The sequence below is a fragment of the Mesocricetus auratus genome, unplaced genomic scaffold, assembly GCF_017639785.1.
Source record: "Mesocricetus auratus isolate SY011 unplaced genomic scaffold, BCM_Maur_2.0 Super-Scaffold_100040, whole genome shotgun sequence".
Taxonomy (NCBI): Eukaryota; Metazoa; Chordata; class Mammalia; order Rodentia; family Cricetidae; genus Mesocricetus; species Mesocricetus auratus.
Genome location: NW_024429217.1, coordinates 10,107,763 through 10,135,657, shown reverse-complemented (window position 1 = coordinate 10,135,657; position 27,895 = coordinate 10,107,763). Strand labels below are relative to the sequence as shown.

Sequence of the window (27,895 nt, the reverse complement as noted above, 5' to 3'; positions counted from 1 at the left end):
TGTTGAGTCTCCCAAGGATAGGAAATGTATTGCTTGGTTTTGTTCTCAACAACTATGCAAGGATGCTCTACTAATATGCTAATGGATTCCAGATGATTATAAATTAAACCATGTAGGGAAGCTAGGTAACACAGAACCCTGCATTAACTATTCTCAGTAAACATTGACGAGAAAAGCCATGATTTGCTATGAATGTCTGGTGTACTTCTGGATATAAAAACTTGGGCTAGGTTGTTTAAGCATGTTGTTTCTCACATAAGTAATAACAACTATAATTTACTGAGCTTCTGTATGGTACCAGGCATTTGATTGATTTAGTGAAGAACTGTAAGAAGTTGGATCTATCATCATCATTTCTAAGGAAATGGAGGCAAGTATGTCATACTTGACTTCACTAAGTATGACATGATTGAGTGATGACTTAAACCTGGTCATCTTACCCCAGCTCTCAGACTCATTTTAACTGCTCTGCTACCAGAACTGTAAGAAGTTGGATCTATCATCATCATTTCTAAGGAAATGGAGGCAAGTATGTCATACTTGACTTCACTAAGTATGACATGATTGAGTGATGACTTAAACCTGGTCATCTTACCCCAGCTCTCAGACTCATTTTAACTGCTCTGCTACCTTACCTCCTTCAGGAATCCAACTTCACCATTTGATTTCCATCCACTAATTATTACTAACCCTGTAATAATTCTAAGGGGAAAAAGATGATCCCAATTGCTCTTTTATATAAGCCAGCAATGTGCAGATCACAGTACAGTGAACCATTTCCCCAAATCTAAAAATCACCCAGACCCACATTTTGATGTGTGACTTCTAAACCTTTGCTCAAACCGTGAAGAACCATGAAGTGTGGTGTGTGTGTGAGTTACTTAGACTGGCCCACGTTCACAGCTGCTTTTTGAGTGTCTGGACGGGGCTCCAGGCTTCCTCAGCCATTACAGTATATGTAAACCTTTCTCTTCAGGGCATGGTTATTTCACACATGCCTGTTACAGATAGGCAGGGATGTCAAAGATGGTAGAAGGACCACCAACCATTCGCTGTGAGTAGCTCACAGAGTACAGCCTTCGGCTGCAAGCCAAGAGGTGGGGGTTACCAGAGGTCACTGGTTCCTGTTGAGCTCTTAGGTACATAAGAGGTCAGTTGCCTACCTATTGAAAACAAGCAAATTTCAAATATTATCCATAACCGTAGAGTCCTGTAAAGTCTTGCTCCTGTTTCTTTCCAAACCAGGGTGCAAAGCAATTCAGTTGCTGGAGGAATCCACCTGCTCATCAAGAGAGCTCATCTCACCAACATGACAGACCTTGCTTGCCACTGGAGGCCCTGAGAGGTCTGGACAGGGAGGAGCTGCAGCTCTATTCCTTTCGGTTTCTCTTCCCCATCTAGCCAGTGTGCTTTAAAAGCCTTCTGCTCTCAGCGCCAAAGGCCATGTCACGCTGTATATAACTCACCGTGAACAGAGGGAGATGTGTGTAAACAGCACAGCATTAAGCAGCCTTGGGGACCTGAAGCTCACAGAACAGAGCACTTAGGCTGCGTGCCCTGAGAGGAGGCTGCTGAGGGGAAGGCACTTCTTGTCTTCAAGCACATGAAGGATGAGTATTGCTTCATAGCTCTGGACTCCTCTGCTCCTCCCTGGATCCATATTTGACCAGGGCTTCTGATCTGTTCTTGTGAGAATGCCAGCATTCTCAGGACACGTCTGAACACATTTCCCTTCACTGCATACCCAAGCACACTATTCTTTGCTCTGGCCCCTAATATTTAACTTCTACGGCAGTCCACACCCCCACCTCACCCTCACCCCTCTCAGGTCCTGAAGTGATCCATATTCTAGATAAGATTTTCCCTGGCCTAGATCTGAATCTCTTTCCCACTCATTTTCATTTACTTATTGTGTTTGGCACCATGCTATTTTGTTTAATGCTAGTTTACTGGCTGGAACTCTGTGTGTAAACCAAACTGGCCTTGAACTCACAGAGATCTACCTGCCTCTGCTTCTGTCTGGCCTGGTTTTGAGACAGAGTTTCACACTGCAGCTCAGGCTTAACATGAACTTAGGTAGTTCAGGCTGGCTTCGAACTCATGATGATCCTCCTACCTTAGCCTCTGAGTGCTGGCATTGCAAGTGTGGGTCATCTTGCCCATCTTAGCATGAGCGTCCTTGCTTCTAACACAGGACAATATCACCCATCCAACCTGGATTTGGTAGATGCTGTGTAAAACATGCAAAGGGAGCCCCCTGAGTGCTTTAGGTCTTTAACTTTCTGTTCCTAGCCATCCTGAGTGCTAGGAACTTCTACTGCTCTTTCACTGTGCAGGGGATGATTTCTCCATTGGACTGTGGACAGCATGGGCTATGTCTGTAGCATATCACGTCTCCTTTATTCTCCCACAGAGCTTGCTGGAGTGTGAAGGAAATTAGCATGAAAATGAAGGAGGAGGAATTTAGAGTTGTTTTCATTAAACATGGATGGCCTTGTCTGCAGATGTTGAACATGGGCAAGGGGCTGACATAAAGAAGGAGGAGTCAGTAGAAGCCATTCAGAGAGGCTCGGTCTGCATGCATAGCAAAAGTGGGTGTCTGCTTCTTAATTTTCAAATTTACTACTAGGATTTTTTAAACGAAATAACAATGCTAAGAATCAAAGTGAACAATAGAAATTTAGAGAACATCTGATCATTGTCCCACCACTAGTGATATTTTAATTGTTGTGTCTAAGAACATTTGAAAGCCCCTGGTTAATACCATAGTGATTTAGCACGAGTAAAGCTATAGGGAGGTCACAGACATTAAAGTTTAAGACAGAAAAATATTGATGAGAAGTACTTAGTCACAAAATTATTTTAGAGAAAGCAAATGACTTCTATGGAAAGCGCAGAGCACCTGTATGTGTATGATCTCACCTTGTCACCAGAGCAAGCTTTCTGACAATGTCTGAAACAGCACCACGTGCCAGACACTCTACACTGGAACCCTTTGCCTTGCATTTGCTTGAATGAGGTGGTAAGGACCTGGGTAGCTAAGAACTATCCCTTATTATTTTGCTCGGGAGAAGCAAAACAAAATAGGTCTGTTCTTAAGGAGATGATTGCAGCATAGATAAATAATGTGAACACTGCTCTCACAGTCCCAGAGGGGAGATCCGCCATGCAGACAGCTAGTCTCAGTCTTCCAGACTCGCTCTCCGTTCCCTGTACAGCCCTGAAATTCTGAGTTGGTCAATTAGAAACTTATAAAACACCTGGGAACTTCAGAGATCCTTTAACTGGTTTGACTTTCTTAAACTAGAAACTGGCATTTTAGAACACCGTTGGCAAAATATATAACTTCCCCTATCATTTGTGCAAACGCCTTTTCTAATACCCCATAGACACTCTAGGAACACACCTTGCCAAAGCTTCTAGGGCCCGTGCAGAGGTATAAAGGGCATGCTTGAAGGACACACGAGGCTTCAAAGCACGGCTCACTTTGAGGAGTGTTCTCTAGGACTCTGGAGATACTTAAATACACAGCTATTTTGGTTTTATCTTGACAACCCTGATTTTGCAAGACCAATCCCTCTGTTTACAATAAAAGCTACTTTACCACTTAAAAAAGACAAGCGAAAGCTGAGTGGATCTCTCTGAAGCCCAGAGGAGCCAGTATTCATCCTTGGTGCTAGGAGCTCAGCAGCAACATTGGCTGAGCTTCTGGCTTCTTTTGCTTTTCCTCAAACACTCACTAATGAAAGTGCTTCCATGGATAGCTGATCTCTGTTTGACAGATGAGTGCTAAGTGACTTGTCCCGGTCATCCAGCAGGTTGGTGATTGAGCAGCCACCAAACCACAAGACAAGCTTCCTGTCTCTTCTGTGTTCTTCCCTCCATGGTACGTTAGAGAAGAGATAATGTCTGAAGTGGGAGATGGCTTGGTACCACTTATCTACCTGAACTAGCGACAAGGTCTGTGGCACAGGAAGAGAGCATGTCTCAGACAAGAGGAAAAGATAAATAATTTCCACAGATGTGCCAACCTAACTGCTCCATGGACCAGTGGTTATTGAGTTTTTACAGCTCATTTGAAGGTACAAACATACTTCTGCAGAAAGTGATTTAGTGGCTGAAGTCTCCACTGAGTGGCTAAAACGGCCAGTCTCCTCAGAGCCCTACAACCTCAGCCTTCCATGAGGCCCTGGGTTTGCAGTCTCCACAGACGCGGGCCTTCCCCTGAACTGGAGCTAAATGAAGAAACTGGCTGAGTAAGGACAGCAGAATTAGGCTCTCAAGTGGACAGAATTAGAACTGACTTAGAGGTTATTCTTGCATTGTTCTTCAAACTCAAGCTATTAAAGAGACCGGACAGTATATATTCTTTGGCATAGAAGTCCCCTCGCGGACAACATTATCCCACCAAACAGAAGCTGTCCTTTCACCTTCACTTGGCAAATAGTAGTGACAATGTCCAAGGCACTGCTGCACACACAGCACATGCTGGTTACAGGACTCCACCAGGGTGTACTGCGCATATTTGATTTTAGATAATCAATACTTTCCCTTTCTCCAAAGGGCATTCATGGGCACTTACAGCATAAAAATTAACAGTAAAGTGTTACATTCAACACATCCAGACTATATAAGCCTGCCTCTGGACACAGAAACAACAAAATTGAGGAAGAATTCCGACATGCATTCTCAAAAGAGAGGTCCTTAAAATTGTTAACATTGTCCTTGAAGACAAGAGATGCCCAAGAGAAGTGAGACCCCGAAATGAGGCTCCTGAATGCCCAGGCCTCCCTCTCCCAATCCAGTGATAATAGCATGGTACAGAACTTCCCTCACAGACCGAGTAACATTCGAAGGAACAAAGCTTCAAGTTTAGAAGCTAAAACGGGGGGAATTCCCAATAACTAAAAGGGTGTCAGACCAGCCACTCTCCTAGAGGAATGAGCATGTGGACCAAGCTGCTGCCTTTGTCTCCTAACTTAAACCGAACCCCAAGGCTTCATCCCTACACTCAGAGGATCTTCCAGCAAGGGGCTTTTTTAGGAGGTGGCAGGTGGGTGGAGAGAGTCCCCAAGAAAGGGGTGGCAGAGAAAACACCGTAAGCTTTTGAAGCTGCAGACAGTTTAGTAGAGGCAGGCCAGGCACCATTGCCTGCCTTCCCTGATAGCAGAAGCAGTGCCCCTTACAGTTATAAGAACCGTGAAGTTGGTTTCATTTCGTCTCCTATAACACACCGGCGAAAGAGAACCTCATCAGCTTCCTTCCCAACTGGACAGAAGCAAAATCCAAAGGGGGCCACGGGGACATCCTGCCTTCCTTGCTGAGGCTGGGAGGGAGAGCCAGAGGCCAAGCCCACCCGGTGGGTTAAGCTAGGCTTGGTACCCGGGGCAGAGACCAGTCCTCCCCTCAGGGGTTGGGCTGGGTGCCTCACTGTCAGTATCACCCCCACAAGCACTCACAAGGAGACTCTGAGCACACAAAGCCACATTATTGGAAGGCTTGCAGACAGATTATAAATTTACTGGGGACAATCAAGGCATTTAGTTACTTTTGGCTGCAGATGCTGGTGACACGCACAGGCACACAAACTTCATTCTTTTCTCCCTCTTCCTTCTCTCCAGCATCTCTCTTTCAGGAGACAAACCTCCCTTCCCTGGGAATTCCAGGGAGAAGTAGGCATGGAGCAGGTAAGAGAGAGAGAGAGAGAGAGAGAGAGAGAGGAATATAGGCCTGGAAACCCCAATAGAAACCGAATAGTTTCATTCAAGGATAAAGCACAGGCCAGTTTAGTTATGGATGGTTAGTTTTCATCTGTGTTAGAATCACAGCTCTGGGCAACCCAAGGAAAGTGTGAGCCTGGTGGGGGAGAGAAGTGTCTTAGTCCCCAGAGTTTCCCAGGAATCATGGGAATTGCTGCAGATGAAGGACATGGGAAAGAGCATCAAGAAGTAGCCCCCGCTGGAAGAGACTCCCTCCTCCCTCAAGAGCTCCTTAGTACCATCTTTCTTGAGGGCTTTCTGGGGCTTTCGGGGCTCCCATGACCATTTCCCGTCTCTTCCTCTCCTCAGGCGTGCTCTAAGATCACTGTAGTTGTCCCGTGAGCTGTCACAGAACTTCAGGAGCCCAGTGGGGAAGCCTTGGGGCTCAGGGCTGGGTTCCAACCTCTACTGAACGACAAATGGCAGAGCGGTGTGGGGGAAGCCAGACTACCACAAGCAGCGGTCACCTGACCAAGACTGACAACCAAGAGCCAATGACTCAATGCTCTTCCCTCTGGGTGGGGTGTTGTCTGTGCCTCTGAGGAAGCACTTCCAGTCAGAAAATTACTCAGGGTTTTGGACTTGATGTGCTGTCTCCAGGAGGGACTGAAGCTAAGTGCTCTCTGTGCCTTCCATGAGTTCTGGGAGACAGAGGGTCCAGAATAAAAGTCTGGATTGGGGCCTGGGGTGGGGAGCCCCCTTACCAAGCATTCCTGCAGGAGTCTGTCTATGAGGTACTCTCCCCGTGGTTTTTACTGCGGGGACACTATGTTATGGAATGTCAATCACAGACTCCTCTTAACCCCAGGTGAAGGGCACTTCAGAGGGGAAGAAGGGTGGAGAAAAGTAAACAGGCCAATCAAGCTAAGTTACTGTCAAGTAAAGGATGTCTTGCTAGGCCTAACCAGAGCCAACACGCTAAGCAGGAGGGTTCTCCAGGGCTTCTCAGCTGTAAGTCCTTCTTTCACAAACTGTGGACCCTCTGAGCCTCTGGAGAATCCAGGCTATTACCTACCTGGTAAGGAACACCCTTCGGTGTAGGACAATGACAATGGGCACCAGTGACTTCAACAGTAAGAGTTTGCAACCACACATGCACACCCGGCAGCCTTTGAGAGACTGGTATCCTGGCCATCTTCATGGCCATTCATTCCACACGAGGCCAAGACAACCACCACCATCGCGAGTGGCCACAGGACCACAGCCACAATCATAGGAGAAAACCAGGTGCCTTACCGCAAGCAGGGCAGAGTTCCGCTGGTCCCCAGGGGTAGAAGCTGTTGGCTGCTGCTCTCGGTTTATCCCACCATTATCATTACTGGTCAGTCTGTGTTGCTGATGGTGATGGTGGTAGTCTGGTGGAGGTGGCGGGGCTGTGGCAGCCGCCTGGGAGGCCACAGAAGGAGCAGCAGGGGGCGGTGGAGGGACTGTGGTGATGGCAGTCGTGGCTGCAGCCTTAGCGTGTTTGCTAGCCTTCCTTGCCCCCTGGCCATGCTGGACCAGGCTGAGAAGCTGCATAGTGCTTTCCCTTTCTCGGTCTGAGCTCTCAGCTCTACCACGTTCATAGCGTCCTTCACAGTTCAGGTGATGTTGTCTGCAGACAGCAATGCGAGCCCGCAGGCGTTCCACGATAGCACTGTGCACTCTAGGGGTGACTGAGCCCCCTCCAAGGAGCCCCGCCCCAGGAGCCCCCCCTAAACCTCCTGCCGGGGCCTGCGGGGGCGCTGTGTCCCCCATCTTGTTGGACACAATGATTACTGCCTCGGGGGTGGTGAGGTGCAGGAGGCTGGCGCTGAGTATTGCTGGCAAAGCTGGTTTCAGTGTTCAGGGCCACATGAATAGAGGTCTTCAGAGGGTGGGGAGACAGCGGAGAAGGCGTGGGGGAGGGGCGCGAGTAGCAGGAGGGTGGGGAGAAAGATTAGAAACCAATTGGAGAGGGGAAGTTGGAAACAAACCCTGATCAACTTACTCTAATTGCATTTGACAGCTCAGGAGAAGTTAGGAGAGAGTTGTAGATCTCTTTTCCCCAACCAGGCTGACAAGAGCCTCCAGGTACTTTGTAAACACAAAGTCTGGGGGATAGTTCAAGAATTCAGGGATCATCAAGGAAGAGACAGAAACGTATAGCAAAAGGAATCGAAAGGGTCATTAATAGAGAACCGGACTCCCCTTCACCTAGTTGCCTCGGGAAATTATTTATGGGGGTGTTTCTGCAGAGCAACACATTTCTATTCTGGTCTATGCAACTGGCACCCTTCACTTTTACTCAGGTTAAAAAACAAACAACAGGGCTGCTTCCCGAGGCTTCTGAAGTCATGTTCAGACTGTGCGAAATCAAGGGAGACTGTTTTGGTTTCCTCTGTCCCTTTCTCTCCCTCCGGTGTTGGCGATTTTCTCCCGGGGTGGGGGGTGGGGGGTATGTTAGCATGTAGTCTTCTCCCCAAAGGAGACAGCTTTTCAGTCTTAACAGCGTCTGTAACTGGACTTCAGGAGCATGCTCTTTTCTTCAAGCTAATCCAATCACCGGCAAAAACCCCTGATTCCCTCTTAGGTTTCCTAGTTTTAAATGAGAGCTCTCTGAAGTGGCTGGCTGCTGAGAAAGCTCCTTCAACGCGTTCTCCTCCTTCCCACTTACGTTTTTTATCCCTCGCCCCCAGTTCTTATTCTAACACAGTATCAAGAGAGACAAAGTCTTCCGAGAGTAATGTACAAACGATGGTCAAACTTACAAACTTCCAGAACATTGCACCGAGTCATGTCCAGCCACTTTTCTGTCCACTTTTGTACATTCCATCCCCGGCCAGGGCTCACGGGGTCTGGACTCCCATAGGCAATGTGGCTCTATCTCTTGTATCGCTTCGCTTTACAGATGGGGGGGAAAGAAGGAAAAAAAAGTAGCTTGTATTTTCCTTTCTCTTTCAGGTCTGTTCCGAGCGCTTTCCTGACACCGGCTCCCGCTCCTCGGACTCACGGCGAAACACAGGCTTTCATTGTGCTGCGATAGGAGAGGGAGAGAAAGAGAGAGAGAGTAAGAGAGAGAGGGAGAGAGAGAGAGAGCCTGCAGGCTGCAGATGGGGGAGGAGGGCGGGAGCTGGGCTCCCTGGTGGAAGGCTGGTGCCGCTGCTCCAGTGAGTAATCGCAGCCAGGCGCCGGGGAACGGAGTGCAGAGGCCTCCCAGTGGCTGAAGAGGCGAACCCTCCAGACCTGCACCTCTCTCCGGGCGGGCGGGCGACTCTGGGCTCAGCCTCAGCCTGGGTGCTTCGGATCGGGGGAAGACGGGGGAAAATCCCTGGTCCTCTCTCAAGTGTTTGAGAAGCTCTCAACGCTGAAGAAAAATTCCCAGCCATGGAGTGTATATTTTCCCCCTTCCCAGGCCCGCAGCCCGCCCCCCTGAGGATATGATTTTCCGTTTTCAATAAGCTGCAAACGACACCACTGGGCACCCCAACAAGAGCTGGGTGAGCACGGAGGAAAAGCTCATTTACACAGTGAGGAAGTTGGTGAGTGAGTGCTGGAGATGGGGAGAAGGAAGTCCACTCTATCCCCGAAAGGGACAGCAGTGGGGTGGGCCGGTGAGTTTGGGCAACAGGCTGGGGGGTGATGAGCAAATCAGCAGGGATTTAAAAAAAACGTTGTGTGACACTGATACTGCCAGTGTCTCCAGAAAGGAAGGAGAGAGAGACACAGAGAGAGAGAGAGAGAGAGAGAGAGAGAGAGAGAGAGAGAGAGAGAGAGAGAGAGAGAGAGAGAGAGAGAGAGAGAGAGATTATCCTTTGAAAATTCACCAAATACAAGAAGGTGAGTTGCCATAGCTGCCTGGTTGGCATATACAATGTGCTGCACGATTTCAAGAACACTCATAGCAACAACAACAAAAAGATACTGATTCCTTTTCTTCTGATGGTGTGGTTTGTAAAACATCCAAGAAGATGGGCACAGTATTGACAGTCAGAACCAACAAAAAACACAAGCGCTGTAATTTACAAATCATTTGGAGCTGAGGTCTCAGGACACAAAACTTCAGTCACCTAACAGTCTAGAATTTTAGAAGTATGGTGCTGCTTCAAACATGAGCTATGGGCAGAAGTGAACCAAATTAATGTATCTCAAGACCAAATTTACCCGAAGTCCCATGCCCCCAGGCTGGCCTACTGCAGCCCAATTTATTTTCACAGGTCCCAAGATGTTAAGTTGGACATGTACACAGACGCAATCTGGCAGGGCAGGGTATTATCCAAAATGTCTGGAAACCAAAGTGTTTCAGATTTCAGGGTTTTTTGTTTGTTTGTTTTTTTGATTTGGGGAGATTTACTTACACAAGTTGAATGTATCTCTAATCCCAGAAGTTCCTCCAATCCACCATATTAGCTCTGTTTAAATAATTCCCTTCTGTAGTATCCCAGATTGGTTTTGAGTCAACTACTCTAAGTCTGTGAAACCTCTGGGCTTTTCTTGGGAATATAATACTTCTCCCTGTCTTCTTCAAAGCCAACTCCCTCCCCATTCATGAGGGAAAAAGAGAAACTATTCATTAGAGAAGAAAAATAGAAAGGAGACTCCTGCCTCAGGAGGGGCATCCTATCATAAAAATGGAAGGCTTCTGAACATTGCATATTAAGTTTTAGAAAGAGGGTTCAGTAGACAACACCTTCTACTAGCTTCTACTTATAAAATTCCATACTTAACAGTCATAGCCAATAAAACTAGGCAATATTTAAACTAAAAAACACCACACATTCAATAGACTATGATAATATAGTTCTTAACCTGTGATACCTTTGGCTAAATAGGCTACTGCTAGTAATATAGATTATAAATAAGAATGACAAATTTGCCAAATTGAGATAAAATTTAATTGACATAAAATTGTCCATAGTTTTAGGGTTTTGTGTGCTGTTCCAATACCTGTATACACTATTAATAAACCCTGGCTTCTGGATTTCTTTCTCTTTTATGATATCTGAGTGCAGTTGTACATGTGGTCTGAGGACAGCTCTGTGGAATGCAGAACTATCCTTCAGCCTGGGCTCCAGTGATTGGACTCGGGTAATAAACTCACATTGCAGGTTCCTTTAGCTGCTGGGCCATCTCTGCAACCACCACCCCTTTGTAATTTTGACAGGAGCATAAATTAAAAGCCTGGGAAGAAAGACTTCAACATACAGGTTTCCATACTACATTCCACTGTGTAAGACACTCCTCTGGACTCTGGAGTCTAAAGTGTCTTTTGTATGCATTCACATTTTTTATGTATGTTCTACCTGCATGTATATATGGGTATGACATGTGTGGATTGCTGCATTGGCTTAGTCCAGAAAAGGGCTTTGGATCCCATGGAACTGGAATTACAGATGAACGTGAGCTATCACTTGGGTGCAGGGAACTGAAACTAGGTCCTCTGCAAGAGAAACCAGTGCTCTGAACTTCTGAGCCATCTCTCTAGTCTCCCTTTATGCATATTTACCTATATATATCCCAGCCATTTAAGTTCTGGTTGTCATTTGTCACTGACATCCTTCTACTTATGCATATCACTTTTTCCTTATTTAAAAAAACACACTTTTTACATTTAAATTAGAAACAAGTTTGTTTTATAGGTCAATCCCAGCTCCCTCTCCCTCTCCTCCTCCCCTAATCCCACCAATCCCCTATCCCACCCCCTTTCTGCTCCCCAGGGAGGGTGAGGCCTCCCATTGGGGATCTTCAAAGTCTGTCATATCATTTGGAGCAGGGCCTAGGCCCTCCTCTATGTGTCTAGGCTGAGAGACCTTCCCTCTATGTGGAGTGGGCTCCCAAAGTCCATTTGTATACTAGGGATAAATGCTGATCCATTACCAGAGGCCCCATGAACTGCCAAGGCCTCCCAAGGACATCCACGTTCAGGGGGTCTGGTTCAGTCCTATGCTGGCTTTCCAGCTATCAGTCTGGGATCCATGAGCTCCCACTTGCTCAGGTCAGCTGTTTCTGTGGGTTTCCCAAGCATGGTCTTGATCCCTTTGCTCATCACTCCTCCCTCTCTGCAACTGGATTCCAGAGTTCAGCTCAGTGTTTAGCTGTGGGTGTCTGCTTCTGCTTCCATCAGCTACTGGATGAAGGCTCTAGAATGGCATATAAAGTAATCATCAATCTGATTATTGGGGAAGGGCATTTAAGGTAGCCTCTCCACTATTGCTTAGATTGTTAGTTGGGGTCATCCTTGTAGATCTCTGGACATTTCTCTAGTGTCAGATTTCTCTTTAAACCTATAATGGCTTTCTTGCTCTCTATTCTCCCCACCAAGTCAATCTTCCTGCTCCCTCATGTCCTCCCCCCTCCTCCCCTTCTCTTTCTCCTAACTCCCTCTCCCCTTGCCCCATGCTCCCAATTTGCTCAGGAGATCTTGTTCCTTTCCCCTTCTCTGGGGGAACCATGTATGTTTCTCTTAGGCTCCTCCTTATTTCCTGGCTTCTCTGGTGGTGTGAATTGTAGGCTGGTAATCCTTTGCTCTATGTCTAAAATCCATATATGAGTGAGTACATACCTTGTTTGTCTTTTTGTGAATGGGTTACCTCAATCAAGATGGTTTCTTCTAGTTCCATCTATTTGCCTGCAAATTTCAAGATTCCATTGTTTTTTTTTCCACTGAGTAGTACTAAGCCCACACTTCACATAGATTATCTCAAAGCACAATCATTTATGGAGATGCATATTATTAGCTTTATCCAGTTTCTCACTTGGAAGAAGATGAAGACTCATCAAGATGACTTGTTCCTCATCAATAATTTGGGAGATTAGGCCAGGACTCTTCAGACCAGGTTCTCTCAACCACAGCATTTGCTGTCTTAATATAGAGCTTGAGTGGCATTACAAGCTGGAGTAGCTCAAGGGACGCCCTAACCCCCATACCACTCTGGAGTTCAAGGAGGTCCTATACTACCCAACGAATGAGTGTTGGGTACAAATACCTGAATATAAGAACAGACAATCAGGAAATTCAGTTAAGTACAACCAGTTGCTTAGGAAACAATTCTTTCTTCCAGCGCCCTCATTCTTTCAGTGTGTTTCCTCATACACCTACAGGCTCTGTCTAGCCCTCTGAGTTCTTTCAAGCATTAATTCTCCTTCACCTAACTTTTTCTCATCATCTCTACTATTCAAAGCTACCAAACACCAAAGCAACTAACACTATGGTAAAACATGCTCTCAATCAAAAGGTTCAGTCATGTGAGAGGACCTGAAGCTTAAAAGCTCAAAGCTCATTGTCATGTTATTGCATCAATACTGATAATTGTAATAAAACACGATGTCATAATACAAGAAAAGGTTAATTCTATTATTTTTCACACAACTCTCACAGTCTGCTTGATTTTGGGCTGTCAATTCATGCTAAGTCTCATTAGTGACCTATTGTTTTATCAATTCTTTTGCTGTTAGCAAATACCCAATAGATTCTTGGAGGCTCCACTCACTTCTTGGAGAGTACATTTGGTTGCAACGGCCTCGGACTTCAGAAACGCCACCTGCAAGCATTTTGATCAGTAATATATTGCTGTATTTGGGAAAGAACTTCAAATCAGCAATCAGCAGTGTGACTAACTTAGGAACTACATGGCCTACTGTCACAAGTCAGCAGGATTATTAGTCCTTGTCCCTTATGATGAACTGAATGCTATGAAAACAATAACTTTAAACTGTTAAGCTGTCTCCTTTTACAGGAGACTAAAGCTTGTCACATGAAGAAGCAATGTTCTCGGGTTATCTTCTTCTGTTTTCTCTCCCTTCCTTCCACGAGTCACCCGTCTTCACGCCTTCTCATGCTCCATCAGTTCTCCTTGGACCCCGCTCTGCTTCCCTGCAGACTCTCTCTTTTATCTTGTTTTTTGAACATGGCTCCGTTTTGCTCTCTGGAAGTGGGTTAAACGGTAGCTGTCCATGCACCCAAGAAACACAAACAGCGGTAGGCGTGTGATGGGGATGTCTGCTTCATCCTGAAAACTGTTACACACTTGTCAACATCAGCCTCAGCATCCTTGCATGTCCTATAATTTTTCTTTTCATTTTTTAACTTACTGACTTAAAAGACCAATAGGAATAATTTTAGAAATATAGTGCAGAAAATACAAACTCATTTCCATGTAATTCTTGATAAAATGTAGTTTTATGTAATATATACATGGAGGCATATGTCATGAATCACACAATAGATGAAACTAGCTAGCTTCAACCAATAATTCCAGTAAAAAAAAAAGCAAATAAAATGCCACAGAAGAACAGGTGTTCCCTTTAAGAATTTAAGAAACTGAATACACAGCTTACTTTGAACCCACTTTATTGTATTATGGAAAAATTAGGATGTGCAAAGTAATGTAGGCACAAAAATAAGTTTTTGAATTGTTTTTGGGCTGAACCTGTCTCTGAGATCTTCAGACTGGCACATATACGTATATATTTACATAGAGAATGTTATGGTTAAAAAAAATCACAAAATACACCTCAATCCTTGATATATTACAGATAAAGCTGCACAGAAACAAGAAAGAACATTGCACCGAAGGAAAAGATGTATCAACAAGTTCTTCCTGAATGTGAGGATTGAAAGATTAGACTCTGTTCAGAAGGGCGACTTTAGCAGCCGACAAGCTATGGTCTCATTCAGAGGTCACCATCATAAATGCGCGGCAATCTGAGGCTTCTTCCATGGCACACTGATCGAGGAGACATTGATTAGACATTAATACTGAGTGTTTAATATTATTTTATACTGCTAAGGAATGCAACAATACAGCGATTCGTACATAGGGAGGCATGAGTCACACTATGTATGAATATACACATGCATATAGAGTGTAGATGTGAAGGTGCCTGTGTGTGGTTGCACACATGTGGGCACATGCACATACATGTTTGCATGCATGTTCAGCTCAGAGGATAGTCTTGGGTGTCATTTACAAGCACCCCCCATGCTGCTTTTTGAGACAGGGTCTCTCATTGGCATGAGAGTGGGTTGGCTGCCTGACCAACAAGCCTCAGGGATCTGCCTGGTCTTTACCTCCCCAGTGCAGGGATTACAAGTACCTGCCATCAATCTGGATTCTATTTTAAATATGGTTCTGAGGATTGAACTCAGGTCCTTGTGCTTGTAAGGCAAGTACTATACTGACTGAACCATCTGCAGGTTAGTCCAGATTTATTTTTAATACAGCCTATTTCTACTAAACCGACAGGAGGATATGACAGAACGTTCTGTTGCAGGTCATTTATGACTAAAATACATTGATGGAGTTTTCAATCACAAATCTGATGTTCTCCATGTACATCTATGCAGGCTTTATTACACTTCACTGTGGCATTTCATGAACATCTGATGAGCATATAAGCAAGATATTTTGCAATAAAGATGCACACAGAATATACAACAAATGTTACATGATACAGAGAAACAAAGCTCATGATCTTCACATTTACAGAAACTTATACAATCTTCTCTGAAGGAAACGTGCTATAATTCAAACTTCTCATCTTGAAAATAATCTGCAGAATTGAGATAGTCTTGCAGCTGATCATATTTCTGCATATACAACAGAAAATCAGTCATTTTACTCACAACAACATTAAGACAGACCTTTCTAACTACTTAAACACATGTCTAATGGAAAAGTAGGAACAAAAATCACTTAATTATAAATAGAAGCTCTATTTCAAATAAGCATTTCTAACTCAGAACGTATTGGAAAGGAATCCAATAATAGTGTTATTAATTCATATCTCTTACAAGTTATAATTGTAAAGCATAGCATAAATATAATAATTCAATAGCTAATCCAACATATACTTGTGGAACAGATGTGTGTGTATGCAAACAGTTTCCTACTAATGACTGCAGGGCTTTAAAAGACATTTTCCTCATTCCTAAGACAAGACATCATGGCAAACAGCACAACTGCAAAGAGGGCTCAGAAGAGAAGTCATGGGTAGTTTAGATGACCAGGAAAGTCTGACATTTAAGTTGTTCTAAACAAAAATATTTGATAGGCAAAAATTTAATGGCAAAAGTATCCCTCCCCCGGCATAAGAGATTAACAGTTTATCCAGCAGTACCATGACAAGGGAGTATAGGAATCGGATGCCACCTAAGAGAAAGAGGTAGGATTTAACCAAAGAGATTGAGAATAAAAACTATGAAATACTAGGTTTTGGACTAAGCAAAGATTTGAAATGCAGTGTGATACTGCCATCATTTGAAGTACATGTTCAGAAAGCTGTTTAGCTATTCTATAACTGTGTGGCAATGAGTTATGGATCTGTGATGGCAAATTAGGCAATGAGGACTCAAACCTGTGGGGCAGCAACAGAAATTATGAGTAAAGAACAGGAGGGAACGTGTTAAGAGATGGGGTAAGGGTGCCCTGGAAATTCCAAGGTGACCGAGTATAAGAATGATGGCAGGCAGGGCTATCTCAGGCAGAAAGGGAACAGGGAAGATACATGAGTTCACATTTAGACAGAGTCCAAGTATTGATATCAGTTGAGGACACTGAATTATTTAATGGTTTTTCTAACTTGGTTTATGAACTCTGAGAGAAGACCTCAATGGCCTGAATTCTATGATGATGACAAGGATTCATGGGAAGCAACGTGAATATTGCATTTTCATGCGAGGCCCTGAAGCCCATTTTCATAACCTCAACATTCTCGGGGAAGAAGGAAGAAAAGAAAGAGACAGACAATGATCTGTTAGCATAGGCCACTTAACAGCTCTCTTGGTTTTAGTACACGGAAGTAAGATTCTTTATGATCTAAAACCTGCACCTTAAAAGACTGGCTGTTTTAGGCTTATTATTTTATTTCTATATTTATAAAACTTGTTTTTGAAAATTAAAATGTATCTTAGCATACTAAGAGAAACAAATAACAATCTTTGCTTGCTTATATTACAAATAACAGCTAATGGCAGTTGACCACTTTCTGATTCCAGGCCTTAAATCTGCCATCCATCATTTGCATGATACAAATCCTAATTATTGCTTAATTCCTATTTTATAGAGGCAGAACAGGCTTGGAGAGATCAAGTAACTTGCTTTCACAATCTACTGCTAGCCAGTGGCAGGGCAAATATTTAAATGCATGCTTTTAACCTTTATGGGATGCTGTTTTTGAGTTTTAAATGGCAGGGGTGGGGCAACAGCTATTCTGAGAAAAAAAAAAAAAAGAAAACCACAAAAGGGAAAGGGAAAGAGAGGGAAGGTCATTAGGACCACTCTGCCATCTTCCCTGCCTGAAGATGCATCTCCTGTAGCTCATCACAGAGCCTTTGGGGAGTCCGGGTCTTACTTTAGAAAGGACGAACACTCTCATATGGTAATAGACAGACATTCTGACGAAAGTATTCCAGACTGTGGAAATGGGGTAGGGAAAGCAATCAGACTGTAAGCAAAGCCTGGCATCCCCTACCCAGAAGGAGCAAATGAGACCAACAGAAAGGAAATGATGTGCAGGTAGAGAACTCAACAGGAAATTTTAAGCTGCAAGCTTCCGCCATCCATCTTTAATTTACTGAAGAATCAGCCAATTTTTAAAATGTTAGATGTTTAATGCCCTTAAGAAGTTTCATTCAATTGGACTGGGTAAGGTCAGGAATTATGTATTTTTCCACAAATTTCTAGGTGACTTTGACATATGTAGTTAAGAGTACTATTTTGAGAAATACCAACTTAAGGTATAGAAGAAAAAGAAAAGAATAAATGTTAAAAGGAGAGTGTGAAAGAGAAGACTTAAGGGAAATCTCATTATAATTTGAAGTTATTATTTCTGTAATACATTGTAAAGTTATTTTAAATATGGCTCTAAAACAGATTTGATTCTTTTATGGATTTGTTCCAGTGTGTGTGTTTATGCCAGAAGTCAATGTGGGATATCTTCCTCTCTATCTTTCAAGACAAAGTCTCTCATTGAATCTGATGCTCACGTATTTGGCTGGCCAGAAACACACAGGGACCCTCTGTCTCTGCTTCTCCAGCACTTGGAGTTAGGGCACATGCCACTGCACTGGCTTTCCACAGGGGCACTAGGGTTTGAATTCAAATTCTCATGCTTGTGTGGCAAAGCTCTTTACCTGCGGAACCATCTCCCTGTCCCCCTGGCCTGCCACTTCTGCTGACATACTGTCTTCCTAATATCCATATTTTTATCAACCAATCCCAACAATCTTATTGTCTACCTCCTGGGAAAGCCCTTCTAACATGTACATTTTCTTCCCAATGAAAGAGACGTTGGGCACATCAGAACGTTTTAGAATGGCATGCAAGTTTGCAGATTTTGGTCTCATTATGCTTTTCCTGTCATCTGTTCTTTCCGTGTGTTCAAGCTACCTTGACAACCCTTGACTATTAGACTGAAAGCAGACAATTCTACTACAAATAGTAGGGGGAAGAACAAGAGTGAAGTTTAGCCAGCAGGTCTTTAGTCTACCGTTAAACAAACTAAGAGACCCTGGGAGAACACAAGGAAAATGCTCAGGCAGAGAAGGGACAGGTAAGGGGCAGAGTGAGAAACACAAGCAGGGAGCAGAAAACAGCATCATGTGTAAGACAAGGGAGGGGTGTGATGTACTGGGAGACAGGAACAGCCACTGAGATGGGCTCCAAGCAGCACAGACACAGGTACTTTAAAGAGGAAGAATAAATGTGGGCACATGATGACTGCAGCCAAAAAAATGCATGTGCTCACAAACACACTCAACAACATAGCAAAACGGAGAAATGTCAGAGCATTCGACAAATTCCGAAATTTTGCCAGAACCCAAAAAGCAATGTATGTATTTATGCTGGATATAAGCTCTCTTGTTTCTAGGGAATTTTCTGAAAGAGTATTAAACACTAATTTTTAAGTTAAAATCTTTTTAAAAGGCTGCAGACCCAAGACACAACGAAGTTCCTTGCTGCTTTTACATGGGGAAAAGTGTGTCCCTGTCTTAGGTATATGCCTTATTCTTTTTTTTTTTATCATTTGTAGCTGCTTTTTTTAAAATTTTATTTACCAGTTTAAATTTAGATAAGAAACAAGGTTGCTTCACAAGTCAGTTCCAGGTCCCTCTCCCATTCCCTCCCTTCCTCCCGTGCCCTCCCCCCAACCCCCCCCGTTATCCCTTCATTTCCCCAGGGAGGGTGAGGCCCTCCATGGGGGTGTGCATAGTCTGTCATTTCATATAGGGCAGGGCCTAGACCCTTCCCCAAGAGTTCAGGGTGAGAGTGCACCTCACATTGTTCTATGGGAGTCCAAAGTCCGTGTGTATACTTGGGATGGGTACTGATCTGCTGCCCAAGGCTCAATAGATTCCCTAGGCCTCTTCACTGACACCCAGATTCAGGGGGTCTTGATCAGTCCCATGCTGGATTCCCAGGCTGATGCCTGGGATTCAAGAGTTAACCTTTGTCTGGTCAGCTGTTTCTGGGGGGGTTAAACCAGCCCAGTCTTAATCCCTTTGATCATCAGTCCTCCCTCTCTGTTACTGGCTTTCTTGAGTTCAGCTCAGTACTTAACCAAGGGAGTCTGCCTCTTCTTCGATCAGCCACTAAGTGAAGTTTCTGTTTCCCAGACTCTCTGTCCATGGAATTGTAGGCTGGCACTCCCCAGATCTATGTCTAAAATCCATATATGAGAGAGTACATGCCATGTTTCTCTTTTTGTGACTGGGTTACCTCACTCAGGATGGTTTCTTCTAGTGTCATCCATTTGCCTGCGAATCTCATGAAAATGTTTCTCTTAATGGAGAATGTGCTGGTTAGTTTTATGTCACCTTGACAGAAGCTGCAGTCATCTGGGAACAGGAATTCCAATTGAGAAAATGCCCCCCCATAAAATCTGCCTGTTTTCTGATTAAGGACTGATATGGGCAGGTGGCCCTGGATGGTAAGCGAAAGCAGGTCAGGTAAGCCACGGAGAAGCCAGTAACCAGTGTTCCTCCGTGGCCTCTGCGTCAGTTTGTGCCTCGAGCTCCTCCTCAGACTTCCCTCAGTGATGGATTGTGACCTGAGAGACGTACGATGAACTGACTCTTCCCCCATCAAGTTGCTTAGGTCATGGTGTTCATCACAGCAACAGGAAGCCGGCTAAGACAGAAATTGGAATGAGGAGTGGGGCATCTATCTCTGTGACAGATCTGATCATGTGTGTGGGAGCAGAAAGTGCTAACATTTGATCACTGGGCTGGAAAAGCTGTTGAGTGTTCAGAGATCAGTGGGCTTATTTGTAGAGACTGGGAGAATGCTGAGAGCAACGCAGACGATGAAGGATTGGGATGTGAAGATTCAGAAGGAAGTTTGAAAGTCCCTTAAAGAATCTACCAGGGCCATTCGATACAATGAATTAAGAATCTGTGGTTCTGGTCATCTGGGGTTGAAGAATCACTTGTGATTATCAAGAGCTCAGATCCTCTGAAGTGAAACCTTTGCTTGCTGGGACAATTGATCCTGGTCACCTCGGCGGCGGAGGAATTGTGATTGAGACCAGCATCACTGAGATGCAGTCTTCTAGGAGGTGTTTACTCAGGGTCAGCACACAGAAGATTGGTCCAGAGGGACCGAGCGTATACCTTTTGCTGGTAGCCAAACTTGGTAATGTGTACTGTTTGGAAGACATGAAGGGTTCAAGGAACACAGCTGAAGCTTGGCACTGTAAAAGGCCAAGAGAAGCCACTGGTGAAAGTTCAGCCTCAACTTCAATAGAAACCCCAGGATCGAATGAGAGGATGGAGAGCTGCTGAGGCTTGGCACCATGTCACAGAATAAGGAGTTTCTGAAGAGAGCCCAGGAGAGGTCATTGGCAGAGGTACAGCACTGTTACTGTAGAGTTCCTAGCATTTTGGAGATGACAATACCATTGGATGACCACCAAGGAGAGCATCAATTGTAAAGTAGAGCTGGCCTGTGCCTAGGAGACAAGCTGTGTGTGTTGTGGATGGTTGTTCAAGCCCCATGGAGCCCAGAAGATTGTGAATGAGTCCCAGAAGTCTGACACTGAGCTTCACACTGATGGACTTTGGCTTTGCTTTGATTTGTTTGTGAATATGCCCTGGTTCCTGTCTCTTGGGGAAAGAAAAGATTCAACCTTGTCTTTTGATTTTACAAGAGCCTATTGTTAAGAGATTAGAATTTAAAAAGAACCTCTGATATTTTAGAGAAAAGGAACTTTTAGTATTTGATTTTTTTTTTTTTTGGTTTTTACGAGACAGGGTTTCTCTGTATTGTTTTGGAGGCTATCGGTCCAGCCCGGCCTCGAACTCACAGAGATCTGCCTGCCTCTGCCTCACCAGTGCTGGGATAAAAGGCATGCGCCACCACCGCCCGGCCAGTATTTTAATTTTTAAGAACTGGAATTCTTAAAAGTTAGAATGTTTTATATTGTGATACTAATATTAACATGCCATCTTGGGACAAAAAAGAAAGAAAAGTTTATGTTTTAATATTTATATATTTGTCTGGGCATTGGTGGCGCACACCTTTAATCCCAGCACTTGGGAGGCAGAGGCAGGCACATCTCTGTGAGTTTGAGGCCAGCCTAGCCTACAGAGTGAGTGCCGGGGATAGCTTCCAAAATAATACAGAGAAACCCTGACTCAAAAAAAAACAAAAACAAAAAAAAATAGTCATGTATTTGTGTGTCAAGTTGACAACAGATTGATTCTGTTGGTTAGTTTTATGTCAACTTGATAGAAACTAGAGTCATTTGGGGAAAGGGTCTCTCAGTTAAGAAAATGCTTCCATGAGACTGGCCTATAGGCAAGTCTGCAGAACATTTTTGTGGGAATTGAGTTCATTTCATTTTGACTCAAAGTCAGAGAGCTTTTACCTGCCATTTCTCTTGCAAAGTCAAACTGCAGCAAGTTTGGCCTAAGATGTTGCAATTGTGTGTCTCACCTTGACATCAGGATGTCTGGCCTAAGATGTGAATGCAACAGGAATCTTGGTATAGGATGTGGTCCCTGAGTGTCCCACCTGAACAGACTACTTAACTCAGGAGATAGTTACTCGGTGTTTTCAGTATTGAGAAGGTAATTATGCTTGCTTGCTTGCTCTTTGTCTTGGTAAGGAAATCTTTTGATTTCTCCCCTCTTTTGATGGTGGTATAAAAAGACTGTGCACAATAAACATGGGCAGTTCAGTAGTCATTGGATGCCCTCCCAACTCTACTCTGCATCTCTCTCTTTTTCTCAGTATCTTTACTTTTTCTGCCTGACATTTCTTAATCCACACACTTTCCTCTAAACATGGACTGGACAAATAAGCCAGGCAGGATCCAGCTTTGTCATCTCCTGGACTCAGGATACTACACATTTCCTTAATTAATGATTGATGTGGGTAGACCCAGCTCACTAAGGGTGGTGTTAGCCTGGGGTAGGAGCGCCTACATGCTGAAAAGAAGGATGAACAGAGAGCAAGCCAGTGAGCAGTGTTCTTTCAAAGCCTCTGCTTGAGTTCCTTCCTCCAGGTTCCTGCCTGACCTCCCTCAGTAATGAAGTGTGGCCTGAGAACTATAAGCTGAAACAAACCGTTCCACTCCCTTTTGATCTTGGTATTTTATCACAACAATGGAAACCTAAGACAGAGAATATAATTTGATTTCCTTTCCTTAAGAATGTTTTTGTTTCTTGTTCCACCAGCGGTCCTAAACTTTGTTATGCTTCCTCTAAAATACATGGAAACGTTTGCTGTTTTCCCTGAAAGAAGTTGAAAGTTCTCCACATATAAATATGTGTCATTATTACTTATAATACCTACCACACAATGTACACAAGACTGCAGTTGTAGCTGAGTGCTACAGCACCTTCCTAGTACTCACAAAGCATTGAATTCTCAGGACCAACCGAAAGGGGGAAAGTGGGCATATTTATAAATGAGGTGTAACAACAGACTTCCTAGCTACACTACTGAGTTGGTGTCTCTTGAAGATATCATGAAAGGCACTTAAGTTCAATGTCTCAGAAATTGAAGACCAGGTTACTAGCTAGGTCTTTCCCATGGCCAGTAGAAAACATAGAGGGGGAGGAGAGGAGCTTCTGGGGAGAACAGAAGGAGAGAGACAAGTAGAGACAGGCAAGGTCACTGGATGGTGGGTGGAGGTAGGAAAGTAACTATCGCAAGGGAAGCTTCCCGTGTCCTTCTCTGTAGTGACCCTCTAATGAACACGACAGGCCCTGAGATGGCCCTGGGTTGCTGCTCCCTGCCTCTTTGCTCCTGTTTATTTGCTTCAATTTTACTCTCTTACAGATTTCACCATTATATAACCCAGGCAAAAGGTATCAAGTTGTGCTCTTTTCTGTTTCTTTTCTTTTTAAGATGAAATATGTCATTGATCCAAATGTCCCCAATAATTTCTAGTTGTTTACATATCCACAGGACTAACCCTGTTTTAGAAAACTGCTATCACGAACTTTCTTTCCACAGCACATCTCTAAGGACTCTGTGAGCAAATAGAGCCTCTGAGCTGCCAGATCTTATGGACCCCTGGACTCTTCAGAACTCTCACTCTGTCCTTGATATCAAGTTCAGGGGCTATCAAGGCACAGTGGAGTCACAGGTTCCACAGCCTGAAGCCTCAGCATGCCCTTCTGTTTTCAGTCATCATCAAGAAGAGGCTCTGGCTGTATTAGAATTGGTGATGCGGACCCTTCCTCAGGCTGGCACCAGGTGCTTCTTCACTCGTAAATTACAGGGCTTGCTCTAAAGAAGGAAGGCAGACTAGCAAAGGCCAGTCCCACACTTTTCCCCACCCTATCCCCCAAACACACCCTGGAATATACTAGTTAATATTGATTCCTAGCTTGACAGGGCCTAGAATTACCCAGAAGACAAATCACTGGGCAAGCCTTTGAGGTATTATCTAGATTAGGTGAATTAAGGTAGAAAGATCCACCTTAAAATTACGTGGCACTATTCTCTAGGATTTGGTCCTGGAATGCATAAAGAGAAGTCTGGTTGAGCAGAAGAATTAATCTCTTTATTTCTTGACTTTGAAAAAGGACCAGTGGCCACAAGATCCTGTCACAGGACTTCTTCACCATGATGAACTACAGCACACACCTGTAAGCCAAAATAACCATTTTTCTCTTAAGACACCCCTGTCATTGTATTTTATCACAATGCGACTTAAAACGTTAAGTAAGGGTGACATGCATAAAAGAGAAAGAAGAAAGACCTTCTTATAGGGTACACCATTATTGTTCCACAAAATCCACATGAGGTGAGTGAATTCTTATAACATCAGGGCATCTATTTACAACAGAACAATGACAAACATGGAAGGAACAGGCAGCAGAAGAAGAAACATCAGAATAGGGAAAGAAGGGATTTCTTAAGTATTAACACTGCCTACAGATGTCATCTTTTGCTAGCATCTTCAAACCTCCAGGTTCTGCAAAAGGAGAAGGTCTGTAGTCTTACCTTTCTAATCCAGCCACTTTCTTTTGACTGACTGAAGACTCTTCCTACTGTTTCTTTAACCTGTTCATCTCCATCTTCTTCTGTTTTTGCAATGGAGCAACATTCTTGGTATAGTTTGAATTTAAAATGTTTCAGTTTATGATAAATTCTGGTACGATCAGCACAAATTCTGCCAACAATAAACACCTACATTGAGAAATATATGTCATTATCTCAAATATGAAGTGAATATACATATCGCTTCTAGTTTTCAGATTTCCCTTAACAGTAGAATATAAAACACGTATTTTTAATTATATTTAAATATTTATATGAATGGTTTCTTTATCTTATCTATACAGCCAGTCAACAGAACCTGTCACCTACTATGCCCTCCGTATTGGGCAGGGGCTAGAGGGAGGCTAACTGAGGACGCAGCACCTGTGTTAGGAGCTTAGTGCCTTAGCAAAAAGATGATTATAAAACACCACACCAAATGTTGTGCTCAGAATGCTGCCAAGATGTCAGTTCATGTTTCTTTGTATGTGTACATGGATATATGAAGGCCAGAGGGCAATCTCAGGTACCATTCTTCAGGCTCTAATAATCCTTTTTATTGTGAGGCAGCATTTCGCACTGACCCTGAACTTTCCAAATAGGTGGGGCTTTCCAGAGCTTAACTTGATTGACTGATTGATTGATTGATTGATTTAGTGGGTGCTAGGGCTTGATCTCAGGCCCTCATGCTTGCAGTCCTCTATTGACTGAATACCTCCCTAGCCTCTGTCAGTGATTCTTGGGAGTTCTGAAAACAATTATCTGAATTTGGGAAGAAAGAGAAAAATTGCTTTTAAGGAAGAAAGATGAACACACATAAAAGCAGAAGGCATGCAGAGTATGGCATATACATTTTTGTGCTTAAAATGCCAGAGTACGATAAATTGTAAATATGAGCAACAACTATAAGTGACGCACTCTTACACCAGTGTTAAGTATTGTTAGCTGTTTCCTAAACAATTTCCAAATGTAAAGTAAAAACGTTCTTTGTGTGTAGGCATACTTTTGGCTTTAATTCATGTGTGATGTATAGATAAGACATTAACATTTTATTGTCTGCTTTGATTATATATGGGCTTCTAGGACTCTGTGATGCATGTTTGTGAAATCGGTCAACCAGACCATTTCTGTTTGTTCTGATGGTTATGGCTCACTATCCAGCTAAAACAGGAGGCCAATATCACGCTGGTGATAAATTAAATACATCTTAATTCACATTTTTTCTACTCTTTGTAGAAAATTCACCAAAATGGGCTCCAAGAAGCACAACATGATCATATATATCATATAAGGACCTGAGGGTACAAATGCCGTAACTTAAGTGTTTGTCTCTGCTCAAGTGCACAAGTTTAGTACTAGCTATATATTTTTAATAGTCATCTATGCCACTTTTTTCTGAAGCTGCAGCACACAGAAATGCAGAATTGAGGGTGCTGTGAAGACAAGAGACCAGGAGAATGCTGCCAAAAAAGGAATTCAAGCTAAATAATGATGACTGAACTACAACATGGTTAAGTGAAGCATTTTGGACATTTCATTATATCCTGAGACTTTTGTTTATTTGTTTTTTCCAGACAGCGTTTCTCTGTGAAGCTGTGGCTATCCTGAAACTCACTATGTAGTCCAGGCCAGCCTCAAACTAAAACTCAAGAGATTCGCCTGCTCCTGCCTCCCGAGTGCTGGGATTAAGGTTGTGTGCCACTGTTGCCTGACTGTGACTTCTGGAAAGACATGAACAAATATATATTCACTCCATGTATGGCACTCAAAAACAGACCAAAGAAAGCATTCCACCTAAGTTTAAGGTAGTGGTTCACTGAGTGTTCTGGGTTTCTATACAGGGGCATGGGTGAATCAAAGGCAAGGGCAAAACTGAGAAGCGTGCCCAGCACAGGTGACAGCTCATTCATGAGAACTGCACTCCTGCAGCTCCCTGAACTACGTACAGTCAACCCAAACACCAACCCATCACCCCACCACCCTTTCCTCCCCCTTCTGGCAACTGTTTCTGCTTATATAGCTTTGGGAAGGGGTCTTGTGAGCATTAAGTTTCTTTCATTTCCTGAGTTTGATAAGACTTGTTTCTCCCCCTCCCCCAACACCAAAACCTTGTAATCCAAGGCCTCTTGTCCAATATAACACTGCTTCATTTTGTGAATGTGGTAACTCCATCCTCCAACAAAGCACATCATTTCTTTTAAATACGCTAATCTTTGGTAAGTCAGGCAAGAGAAAATTTTCAACAAACAATCACGGTTTTACTGCACCCTCAAAAAGAACCTGGTTAATCCTAGGATTTCAATTTTAAGTAACTTTCAGCACAACGATAAAATAGAGAGTGGTTTCCAAACAATATGAGGTCAGTGGGTAGAGGTGTGGACAGCCTTTTTAAGCCCCAGAATATAAGTACATTAACTTTTTCCTTTATTTGCATGCACTGACACAGTGGTTCAATAGGATAGAAAATAACTTTAGTAAATGACAGTGACAGACTCTGATTATACTTTTTTTGGAAACTAATGAATTCTATGCCAAAACAAAAAATAAAGTTTCAGTGGTTTCCCTAAATTAGTTCTGTGATATGCTTATGAGTTAATTAGAATACAATGAGTTTTTGAAATAAAAATTTACTGAAGAAAATTTATTTTACCCAGCATCATTTCAAAACACCCATAATAACTATTATTAATAACATTGTCTGAATAGGCGGTATTATATCCTGTCACACATTCTTGCATTCTAATATTTTATTTGGACAATTTCTACTATTTTGTACCTCAATCCTTACCAAAAATGCTTCAGGGAACTTTGCAATTATGTCATTTGTTTTTATTAAATTTACTTTCATAGGATAAACTTATAGTGACTGTAGCAACTTTGGCTATGTAGTCACCTGTATTTTAAAAATATACCAGACATCTCTTCTTCTAGGAATTTCACTTTTCATAAGCCTACAAAATTCTAAGTAATGCTGGTCGTATTACCTTTCAACATTTGATTTAAAAATACTACCGCAATTTAGGAGCTGTCAATGCGAATCATAAGTAGTTTTATCTGTATGTTCTTAAGGAGAACGAGCATTTTATCTTGTATTTAACTTTCATATTTTCCTAACTGTGTGACTCTACTCTTTTGGTTTCACCTATTTGTTTCCTTTCTTTTCCTCTTTCCTCTCCTCCATTTTCCCCCCTCCTCACTCTTCTCCTGTCTTCTCTCTTCCTTTCCTTCCATCCTTCTCCCATCCATCCCTTTCCCTCTCCCCCATCTCCCTCCCTATCTTTTCCTTTGGTTTTTTTCCCCTTTTGACTTTTTTTTTATTGAAACACAGTCTCCCTGTTTAGATCTGGCTGTTTTGGCATTTGCTATGTACCCTAAACTGGCCTTGAATTCAGATTTTCCTGACTCAGACTCCTAAATATTAGGATTAGACATATGTCCCATTGTATGTGACCTTAATTTTAGATACCTGAATTAACAAGCTTAAATAGAAACTTTATTTCTTCTCAGTAATTTTAGAATTCTATGAATGATTTTTTAACTCTACTTTCCCCTCCTGGATTAGCCATATATAACAAAGACATTTTGAAATCAATATATTTGATCCATACAACAGATTACGGTTCTTGAAATATTCAATCACTTTTGATAAGATTCTGGATTTCTTATAAAAATCCTAGGTCACTT

The 27,895-nt window shown here is 43.2% G+C and overlaps 2 protein-coding genes and 1 long non-coding RNA gene across 11 annotated transcripts in view; 1 reads left to right on the top strand and 2 right to left on the bottom strand.

Moving 5' to 3' along the window:
* Positions 1-8,245, bottom strand: part of Maml2 (mastermind like transcriptional coactivator 2) — a 321,229-nt gene extending 312,984 nt beyond the window's left edge. The window contains exon 1 of the mRNA XM_021231346.2: positions 6,996-8,245. Coding sequence (XP_021087005.1) covers positions 6,996-7,496 — 501 coding nt within the window. The 5' untranslated portion in view covers positions 7,497-8,245. The remainder of the gene's footprint in view (positions 1-6,995) is intronic.
* An 875-nt stretch (positions 8,246-9,120) lies between these two features.
* LOC121135624 lies at positions 9,121-17,604 on the top strand. The gene is made up of 2 exons (XR_005872724.1): positions 9,121-9,259; positions 14,253-17,604. It is a non-coding gene; the product is annotated as an uncharacterized LOC121135624 (long non-coding RNA).
* The window catches only part of Ccdc82 (coiled-coil domain containing 82), a 39,494-nt gene continuing 25,649 nt past the window's right edge, over positions 14,051-27,895 (bottom strand). For 8 of the 9 annotated variants that reach the window (XM_040734708.1, XM_040734710.1, XM_040734711.1 and 5 more), the window contains 2 exons: positions 24,176-24,361; positions 14,051-15,306 (listed from right to left, as the gene is read on the bottom strand). In XM_040734708.1, the coding sequence (XP_040590642.1) occupies positions 15,238-15,306; positions 24,176-24,361 (255 nt within the window). In that variant the 3' untranslated portion in view covers positions 14,051-15,237. Of the gene's footprint in view, positions 15,307-23,710; positions 23,816-24,175; positions 24,362-27,895 lie in introns of those variants that run through there. The other variant, XM_040734712.1, reaches the window with a different exon arrangement.